This window comes from Triticum dicoccoides, chromosome 2A, assembly GCF_002162155.2.
Source record: "Triticum dicoccoides isolate Atlit2015 ecotype Zavitan chromosome 2A, WEW_v2.0, whole genome shotgun sequence".
NCBI classification, from domain to species: domain Eukaryota; kingdom Viridiplantae; phylum Streptophyta; class Magnoliopsida; order Poales; family Poaceae; genus Triticum; species Triticum dicoccoides.
In genome coordinates this window covers 13,813,084-13,823,580 of record NC_041382.1, presented here as the reverse complement: position 1 = coordinate 13,823,580, position 10,497 = coordinate 13,813,084, and the positions used below count along the sequence as shown (strand labels likewise).

Sequence of the window (10,497 nt, the reverse complement as noted above, 5' to 3'; positions counted from 1 at the left end):
CCCCCCTCTTTTTTTCCTTATATATGTGTGTGCTAGGTAGATGGGACCAAAACCAAAAGTTGTTATATGTGCTCCCCATCAAGGCACAGTCGTGAGAGGGTGGAGACTTTGTCTCCCTTATTTTTCTCTTGATTGTTTACCGTGAGATCAGTTCCAACAAAACTAGCTTGGTACGTACTAGTAGTATTGTAGGTTCAGTGCCAATAACATTGACCTGGAACTGGAAGTCTGGAATAAATCAGTTTTTGGTAGCCTGCATATTCAGAATATGTATTGGTAACTTAGAAGACCACTAACCAATATTTCAAATGTACGTATACTAAGATAAAATATGCTCTAGACAAAGTGTCTCCTCTATAAGCCAATACTCTTGGTGGATCGGAGAACTAAATATTAAGTTCTACGTTCGCGACCTGCGCTTCTAGTGCCCCCTCAGTACTGCCGTGGAATGGTGATTGTGCAGTTTGGCCTTGTTATTTGGAGCTGAAGGTACGCGTAGGAGGGTAGTGCCTTGAACTTGGCGTAGGCCGGTCTGTCGAGGATGGTGTTGCAGCCCGTGCGGAACGACACGACCTCGAAGCACATTGTTTCTAATTTAAAGTTTTCTCCCTCGCCGAAGACGACATCTAGGTTAAGTTGCCCGATGGGATGCACCTGATTGCCTGGTACAAAACCATGGAAGCTGATGGGCGAAGGGCTCAAGCGGGATGGAGATCCCCATCTTGTCCAAGGTGCCAGGGAAGATAATATTTACTCTCATGCAGCCTCATAGACCCCGTGTCGAGTGATTCTGGGCCCAACGTGTTTCGACGGCTTGGAAGGTCATGTAAAAGCTTTGAGATCAGGTCGGTTGGTGGGTTGATGAAAGCTCGGCCGCCCCTAGATCGGTCGTGGTACCAGAAATTGATAAAACAAAAGGAGTGATTGTGGTCCTAAATTTGTGTTGACCGGTAGATTCAACATTGACACGTTTTGCCCTTTGAATGAAAGAAATATAAAAGGGAAATTTCTGTGAATCTTATTGTTGTGTGAGATTCTTTGATGCCGTACGACACTCATGCTCCTTCTGTACACTCATAGTGCCACAAAAAGGTCTCATGTACCTATATTTTAAAAAATACAAACAAATTTTTAAAACGTTTCAACATTTTCTAAATGGTACGAACATATTTTTATATCATATATACTATTTTTTTCAAAAATACGTGGAGATTTTCTTTGAATGATATGAACATATTTTAAAGATTAACGAGCAAATTATGCATTGCATGAATATTTTTTACTACGCGGTGAACTTTTAGAATTTACCTAAATTAATGTTTGGATTGTTTTTTGAAATCTAAACGAAAGTAATAAGAAAAACAAACGAGCGAAACAGACATAGCGATGCAGTGAGTGAGTGAGTGAGTGGGCTTGGGTGGCCCATATATAGATATAGGGTCTCGCTTAGGCGCTCTGTGTCTGTCGACGCGCACCCACATCCTCCCCCACCACCACCGGCGACCGCCTCCGCTCCCCTTCCAAGGCGCTCATGGCGGCGGCGATGCGTTCCCTCCTCCGCAAGGCGGCGCCGGGCCTCGGCCGCGGATCGCAGGCCCTCGGCCTCAGGTCGCCCGGGCTGTCGCCGGCGGCTGGTTCCCGCCTCCTCTCCGCGACGGTACGTACCCCATCTCCCTCCTCCCTCGCCGGCGGCGGGGTTCCCTTAGTCCATCCTCTCGCGCGGGTCAGATCTGCCGGGTGGAGGGGGCCTTCAGCGGCGCGGTCGCCCCTGCCGTGGCCATCGGCTGGTGGGGTGGCGGCATGCCCGGCCCTGACAAAGCTAGGGCCCTGCTGCAAGATGATGACAAACCGGGCCCTGCTGGAGCTAGTTGGGGACAAGTGCTAGCATAACCTGCACTTATACTAACTCTTTTTCTGTAAATACCAGCTCTCTGTTGGGATTCTTTCAGTTCATCTGCTCGCTTTCTCCTTTTCATAACCCAAACATATACTTTCTAGATGAAATAGCACGAAAGCAGTGCAATAGTTATGGCATGAAATTAATTAAAAAAAAAGAGCACTTGGATGATGCCTTCTCAAATCCTTATTTTTCTCATGTCTTTGACGAATTGGGATCATGGGAGACTAGATGGAATCATATCGAATGAAGAGAGACAGATTAATCCATGTCTAATAGAAGGGGGGAATACCGATGCACATTGTTGGGGGATTTGTTGGGAATTAACAAGATCTTCTCCTCTATTAGTTCTGTCTGAAGTACTAAAAATCGTGTTAGGGGGAAGGCGTGTCATCGTCATGTAATTTAGCAAGAGAACTTGGGAGGCGAGAGGAGAAGATGAGGGAAGGGCCTCGAATCAGTTTCTACGCACGTACAGGGAGCAGTAAAGCTAGTTCCTTGCCCATTCCTGGCCTCCTGGGCTGATTGTTTCAGCTTTTTTTTTCTGACGGGTTGGGCACTAATATCTCTAGCCATATGCATACTTGGGTCGGGGCCCCAAAAATTTGGGGGCCCTGTGCGGCGGCACCTGCTGCACTTGCTCAGGGCTGGCCGGCTTCCCCCTCCTCTGCTTGCTTTCCCCTCTAGTACCATCTAATTTATACTCTACTCCATTGCAACTTCTTTATGAATTTCTAGTATTTGTAATGTTTACAAATGCCCTTCTATAGGGGCGACAAGTGGTCTATTCTGATGATGATGAAACACTGGCTAAGCAGCGTGAGGAAATAAAGCAAATGACTGCTGAGTTTGACCAGAGCATGCTGGAGATCCGCAAGAACTTAGACGCCATGGATGAAATTGCAAGGTAAATACCTTTGTACCGTAGTATACAACTGAACGAGCATTTTTTTATTTTTTATGCCCGATACTGTTTCTGAACGCTATTGAGTTTTCACACAAAAACGGGTAACTTGTTTTGGTTCAGAATATAAAATAAATCCCTTCCAAGTTTATGCGTCGCTGGAATAGCGCTCGCTCAGGCCATCACCCGTTCCTGTGACACTGACGTGTGGGCCTTTCTTGGCTTTTGGAGGCATTGCTTTCGTGCGTTGGGTGACTGGGCGTTTTCTGCTACGTGTGTATGGGGTGTGGGCCGATCGATGGGGTGCTGTGCTCGCTGCGGGTGTGCGGTGGTCGGGGTGTTTGTGTCAGGTCGGTTTGGGAGGGGCCCGGTTTTTTCAGCGGTGCTCTGACTGTCTTGCCGGCCCCTTTGGTGAGAAAATTTTGCTGCTGCGTACCCGTCGTCCCTTCCTCTCCTGTGTGGTGGACCTGGGGCTTCGATTGGATCAGACTGATTATTGTTGCTACCTTCTATGTCCAATCTTGGTGTGTGTTCTTTCAGATGTTAACCATATGGTTTAATCTGCAGTAATTTATTTTCTGTGATGTTTGTGTATTTAGGCCTCTTTCTTTGGCTGTTAGAAAGTGGCGTAGTATGCTGTTTAGTTTTTATATGTGTGTTCCGTTGTGTCGTTTTGGCCGTGCTTTCATGCGTGTCTGCTTCTTCAATGGTAGCAGTTTCTGGGAACAGCGATTCTGTTCCTGGCAGCAGCAGTGCTGCAAGGACTGTTTGTCCTCGATTGGCTGCCAGTGTTGCTATGGTTCCTTCTCTGCTGATGGCCACTAATTGGCCTGCTGGTATATGTTTATTTGATTTTTGTTGTGTGTATTAATGGTACATATGTGCATTGGGTTGGGCTGATCATAGGTTGTTATAGGCGATCCATTTTCCCCTTATGTGTTCTGGGAACAGCGATTCTCTTCCTGGCAGCAGCAGTGCTGCATGAAGATGCGTTTTAGACGCAAAGTAGGGCTCCTGTGATGAACTTTGTGTGAATTGTGACTTGCCTGAGATAAACCTAGTTGCAGAATGTATATACTACCTCTGTAACTTTATATAAGACGTTTTTTTGACACTAGTGTCAAAAAACGTCTTATGTTTTGACACAGAGGGAGTAATACTTTAATAAAAGTAAAAAAGTGATACCTTTTTATCTTCTAACTAATGTAGTTGCCCTTATGTTTCAGGCGGAGTGCGGAGGACCATGAGAAGTTCCTTAAGAAGCTGAAGAACATTGAGAAGGCGTGCAACGTGGCACTGATCGTTCTGGTGCCTACGACGGTTCTTCTACTTATGTCTCTCTAGTATCATCTCAAGGCCTCGTATGACCCCTCCTAGAGACTGTGTATGTATGCTAGGTTTGAAGCTCTCATGGCTGTAGTGATCCAGGTTTGAGGTAACACTCTGGTTTGGCATTATGGAATCTTATTGAACCTTTTACCTGTGGACCTTGCATTTTTTGTTTACTCGTCAACGGCGGGCTTACGCCTGTCTGAACTTTATTGCCAAAACCAAACATTACGAGTACAAGGGGCAGAAATACAGGGGGGTTAGAGGAGGAAGGAGAAAAGCAAGATTACACATAAGCTGGGGGTCTATAATCTCCCAGCAAGGTGGAACAACATGGAGCCCCAGTCGCGAAGACTGATTTGCTTCTGAATGTTTTTGCATCTGTAGGACCAGAGGCGTAGGTCATCTGCAGCGGAGCTGGCAATTTGGTGTAGCTGTTGGTGTTCGTTCCGGAAAACCTTGGCATTGCGTCTTTTCCAAATATTCCAGAGGGTGGCCAGAAGAACGGTGGACCTGGTTTTATTGTTCAAGTCACCCTCCCAGGCCTGAAGTAGTCCATGCGGAGAGTGGCATAGGCTGTTTAGCTCGGCCCAGAGAGGTGCAAGCTGCCTGCAGGTGAAAAGCAGGTCGTCGATGGTTTCTTCTTGACCGCAGAAGGGGCACTTCGCCGAAGTAGTAATGCCTTGGCGAAAACGCCTCTCATTGGTGAACAGGCGGTCTTTGTGGGCAAGCCAGGCGAAGATTCTGCATTTGTTGGGCGCGTAGTTTCTCCAGATGGCCGGCGCCAGAGGATCTGTAGGCCGTGACCTCCAAACTGCCTCATATGCCCGCTTAGTAGTTAGTGGGTGGCCAGCTTCCCTCATTGTTCGTCTGTCGGCAGCCTGCAAATTCAAGTTTACCGCAGCCAACAAAGATCGCAGATCATTGAGCTCTTGCTCAGCCGTGTAAGAGAGCCTAGGGGTAAGTTCCAAGGTTAGGTCGTTCGAGGCCAATACACGTGCCACTGAACTGTGAATCCTGTTAGAGTGGGTGAACAACGCCGGGAACTGTTGCGCAAGGGTTTGAGTGGCGTTTGGTAACCACAGATCGAGCCAGAATGAAGTGGTGGCCCCTTTGCCAAGATGGACCCTGGTGATTGAACGGTAGAAATCGAGCCCCTTGATGATGTCCCGCCATATAGGGGGATGCATCGAGTCAGGAGGGCCAACATCATGTGACGGCGACCAACCATATCGGGAGACTAGGTAAGAAGTGTCTGGGGAGGTCTGGTCGTCGTGGAGCTTAGAGATGTGCTTAAGAAGCAGGCAAAGATTCATTTGCTTGAGAGAAAGGAACCCAAGACCCCCTTTGGTGAAAGGCGCCCATACGAGATCCCAAGCCACTTTGCATTGACCGCCTGTAACCGAGTCTTGACCAGCCCAAAAAAGGCTCTACAGCGTTTATCGATTTCCTGTAGCGTCCCGGCAGGGAGCAGCAGGACACTCATAGCATAGATGGGGAGGGCGCGAAGCACAAAGCGAACCAAAACAGCCCTACCAGCTAGAGATAGGAGCAGTCCCCTCCAGCCGGCTAAACGTTTGTCGACCTTGTCGATGATGAAGAAGAAATCAGGTAGGTTAAGCTTATGAGTTGAAAGAGGTAGACCTAGGTAGGACTGGAGGAAGGAAGCGACCTGGCATCCTAGGATAGCCGCAAGGCTTTCAGAGAGCTCCTTGTCCACGTGGATAGGAGTCAAGGTGCTTTTGTGGAAGTTGATGGTGAGGCCGGTGGTCTCGGAGAACTGAAGAAGGATTTGTTTGAGAGTGCGCAGTTGAGCCGCGTCGGGTGTAGGACAATTAGGGTGTCATCGGCATATTGCAAGACGGTGCAAGGGCGGTTGGTAGCTAGCGGGTGGGACAACAGCCCGTTTTCGGAAGCGTGTAGAATCAGGAGTTTTAGGACATCGGCGACGATGATGAAAAGATAGGGGGAAAGAGAGTCTCCTTGTCGCAGGCCCTTGCGACACTGAAACCAGGGGCCGGGCTTCCCATTCAGAAGAACAACAGAGCTGGCCGATGTGTTCAAGGTCTCAACCCAACGACACCAAGAGGGTGGGAATCCTTTGGCCTGCATAATCACAGATAAGGCGGTCCAAGAGACCGAGTCGAAGGCTTTATGGAAGTCAAGCTTGAGCACAGTTGCCGGCGTGCGCCGTTTGAAACAAGATTGAACAATATCGGCTGCATGGACAAAATTCTCTGCAATCCCTCGGCCCCTGATGAAGCCAGTTTGATCATAGTGAATGATCTGGTTAATTAGGGGTAGGGCACGGTTAGAGAGGCACTTGGAAGCCAGCTTGACGGACCTTGCATTACATCTTAATGAACGCATAATGGTGAGCAGATTCAATATATTTTCCGTTTCGCACATACAGTTTGAGGACTTGCTTAATCGTGTTACATTATTGCCTGAAATGCTCTTGCCTGTCGATTTTATAAGATCAGCTCGTAAACTCAGACTTTGGAATATCCAAGTTGCTCAGCTAGTTCCGATTTTATAAGATTGGCTTGTAAAACTCTCAGATCCAAGTTGCTCATCTGGTTAAAACCCAGAATCATCATGCCTAGCTAGTGTCTGATCAAGGATCTGCATTGCCATGCCAATTCTACCGTAAAAGAGCTCTTCTACAAATGACACTTTTGTCCAGCCTCATGAATATATTTCAGGAAGTATTTTGTAGCGGCCGGCATCTCCTTTTACATTACTGACAACGCACAGGCACATATCTGGAGGTCAATATTTATTCAATACAACCTATATATAGATACATCTCCTTTTGGAGGTCTTAATATTGACATCTCCTTAGCCATACAACCTATATAGATACATCTCCTTTTGGAGGTCTTCATTTTATTGCACCCAGGTAACTTAATCACTCGACTCATATATTTTCACTGTGCTATATATGGGACGTGGTTTGTGTTCTTTGACTTGACCCATGCATTTTTACACACGCACACACAAAGTATAAGTACGTACGTATATGGTAGTATATGTACTTTTGTAGTAGTAGCATAAATTTCTCCCTGAGTTCGACCGACGACATCGATCAGCGTGGAGAGCGAAGCACCATGGTCTCAATGGTGATTCCGGGCCCGAAGGCCAGCATGGCGCCCCACTCCGGCAGCTGGTGGCCACCATCATCCTCCTCCTTGCGACGCCGGCGCAGCTCGTCGAGCACGAAGACGATGGTGGCGCCACTCATGTTGCCGTACTCGCGGAGCACATGCCGGCTGGCCGCCAACTTACCCGGCTCCAGTTTGAGCACCGTGTCTATGTTATCCAGGATGGGACGCCCACCCGGGTGCACCGCCCAGAAGAGCTCGTTCCAAGAGCCCGGAGCATCGCCGTCTCCGCCGAACGCGTCGAGGAGGCACCGCTCGACGTTCTGCCCGATGAGCATCGGCACCTGGATGGCGAGGTGGAAGTCTATGCCGCCCGCGGTGGCCTGCATGCCGAGCACGTGCTCGGTCCTCGGGATCGTTGTCTGCATGGCGGTGACCATCTCGAAGAGCGGGCGCTCGCCTTCGCCGAAGGGGCCGTCCCCGAACAAGGCGTGGCCCACGAGGTTGGCGCCGTCGGGGCCGCCGAAGCAGACGAGGGTCGTCTCGGCGCAGGCCACGAGGACGCGGGCGCCGCGGTTGTTCTCGGCCAGCTCCTTGGCGAGGTGGAGCGCCCTGCCGCCGCCGTAGCAGCCGTGGAGGCTGAGGATGGTGCGGCAGACCGTGGGGCGGAGGCCGAGGAGCGTGGCCAGCTTGAGGTCCGCGCTCGGGGCCTCCCACGCGGAGTAGGTGCTGAAGAGAAGGTGGGTTATGTCGGTGGCCGGGCGGCCCCACTCGGCGATGGCCTTGGCCGCGGCGGACTGCGCGAGCTTCGGCACGGCGGTGGCGGCCATTTCTATGCGAGCGTCGAGGGATGGCAGCTCCCTGTCGAGGAACTCCGGGTGGGCGCCCAGTGTCTCCTCGGTCAGGTGGAAGTGGCGCTTCCCGATGCCCGTTTTCTGACCTGGAATTACGAAAACTCCAAACTCATCCTCACATTATTTTTTGAACATTCATCCTCACATTTTTATCGTGTCAAAAATATCCACCGCTAGGTGAGGGTAGGCGGCTGAGAATTAGCAAATCTGTTATGCAAAAAAAACACACACGCACAATTATTGTCAATAGATAATGAATGCATGTGTGCTTACAGATTCTGTTCATCTTTTCTTTGAGTTCAGTGAGGTGCTCGCTCTTGGTCACGCGGAACAAGTTGTCGGCGAAAACATCTTGGGGTAGCAGGAGGTTCGTCGGGTTCGCCGTGCCGATGGCGAGCATCGCAGAAGGCCCTTCACCGTGCTGCCGAATGAACATCTTTCCGTTGGTTCTTGCAGTCATGGTGGATGTGTCGTTACGTACGTTCTTTGCTGGCTGCACTTTGGGAATGTTCAACCTGATGCCTCTAATGGGCTCTGTTGGCTCATGCTTTTGTAGTTCGTTTGGTCAAAGTTTCAACGACCTATGTTTAGTGTTTTTTTCTTTCAGAAGAGCCCGAGGCTCTATGTTAAAATAGATTTAGCATTGCAAGAATATCTTTGAGAAAAATGAAAATTACATCCTGGTCCATGGATATTTCTAGGTTTCTATGACCCTGCATATGTGGTTCTTTTCTGGAGAACCCGAGGCTCAATATTAAAATATACTAGAATTAGAAGAAAAACTCCAGAAGAAATCATATTACATGTTGGACCTTGGAGTTTCCTCCATCTTATACAACTTGCACATGCCAACAGTGTGCCGATAATTGTTGTCGCTGGAGTTCCGCGCCGGTACCCGAACAAGAGAGTTTTATTCATGTAAGCAGCAGGAAGTCGTCGAACTCTTTCAAGAGAATCCGGGACATTGATTCAGAAGGATTAACGGCTCGAAGAAGAAGACGACGCCAGACCAGACGATGAAGGCAAACACAAAACTCCACAGATCCCAAGGGTGAAATCCAAGAGACACAAGCTCCAGCCATGAAGGTGTCAAAAGTGCTACTACTTGTTGGGTCGGAGTCGAACTAGAGTACCAAAAGGCTAGTGCTTGAGTACCACCTCCCCAAGATCTTGGAAGCCCACAGCCTGGCCTGCGGCGAGACGAGGAAGCTTTTGTGGCTAGGGGTTAGCTTCCAAAAACTCTTTCAAGGAGAAACATATATGCTAGCGCTAACGAGAAGATTTAGTTAGTACAAAGTTGTACTAGCTTTTTTACCCACGTAAAGTTTGGCATTAATTAATCTCTATCTCTTGGGAAGTTTGACAAGGTGTATGTTTTCCTTCCCGCCAAAAATTGGCCATCTACTCTTGTGATCTCGTCTTTCCCACTTCACCACACAATAGAAGCCAAGAAAACTTACTAGAATCATCCACAACACCAACCGTCATTTAACAGCTAGAAAGAAAGAAAGGAAAAACGTTGTATCACACAAAGAGAACGGTTCAGTTCCAGTGCCTTAAGGGCACAACACAACATATGCAACATGATTCAATCGGAGTCTTTCAGGGCTAGAATGCATCCGACGACATCATCATTGACACCATCGAGCCAATAGCTTAGTGATTGTTTCTACAATTCCATATTTTTCATTCAGACCACAAATTAGGCCAACAATACACTCGTTTTAATGCTCTCGCTGTTGTTGACGTGACACTAAAGTTCAATGTGGCATTTAATAAAATTGCATGCACAAAATTTTCTCAATCTAATTAAGGGTTTTTGCTTGCGTCTTTCTGCGAGATAGTTTACGAAGAAAAATGGAACATAGCATGCCAAACGCGTGGACGGAGAGAGTATGTACGTATATCCATGCCGTATGAATTAGTTTGGAGGAGAATGTGCAAAGACAATGCATCAACGAAGCACTTATTTTGACAACTAAATTGAAGAAGGTGAATAAGCAAATGTGAGCTGGGACAAGAAGTGCCATTTGAAACGGATACAGGAGTATGAATCTTTCTATTTATCTATGGTCTATTTGCCGACCCATATTGTCACTTTTGGAATAAAATAAACATGGATTTGATAATTTCTTGAACAAAAAGACGGCCTTTCTGCATAAAGGATAGATACACGAAAATAGTAATTCTACATAGAATGCATAAGCATTTATGTTATCGATAGTAATGAATAAAATACTTCAGGATCGGTCCAAGCTACTGGAAGCACATACATATTATTTTGTAAAAATTAATATTGTGAATGAAACATAAATAATAGATCTTTTACAGCATCCATTTTTCACTAAACCGCACTAGCTAATTCCATGAACAGCAGAAGTTCACCCTTTAAACAACAATGACCCCTCC

General features: G+C 47.8%; 2 protein-coding genes across 2 annotated transcripts; one reads left to right on the top strand and one right to left on the bottom strand.

The window, feature by feature from the left end:
* The first annotated feature begins 1,452 nt into the window (after positions 1–1,452).
* Positions 1,453–4,306, top strand: LOC119352769. The gene is made up of 3 exons (XM_037619349.1): positions 1,453–1,657; positions 2,668–2,804; positions 4,028–4,306. Exons 1-3 carry the CDS (start codon positions 1,532–1,534, stop codon positions 4,143–4,145), a joined length of 381 nt encoding a protein of 126 aa, XP_037475246.1. The 5' UTR covers positions 1,453–1,531; the 3' UTR covers positions 4,146–4,306.
* Positions 4,307–6,858: 2,552 nt separating this feature from the next.
* LOC119358657 (bisdemethoxycurcumin synthase-like) lies at positions 6,859–8,658 on the bottom strand. The gene is made up of 2 exons (XM_037625111.1): positions 8,362–8,658; positions 6,859–8,174 (listed from the first exon to the last, which is right to left on the bottom strand). Exons 1-2 carry the CDS (start codon positions 8,546–8,548, stop codon positions 7,219–7,221), a joined length of 1,143 nt encoding a protein of 380 aa, XP_037481008.1. The 5' UTR covers positions 8,549–8,658; the 3' UTR covers positions 6,859–7,218.
* Positions 8,659–10,497: the final 1,839 nt, after the last annotated feature.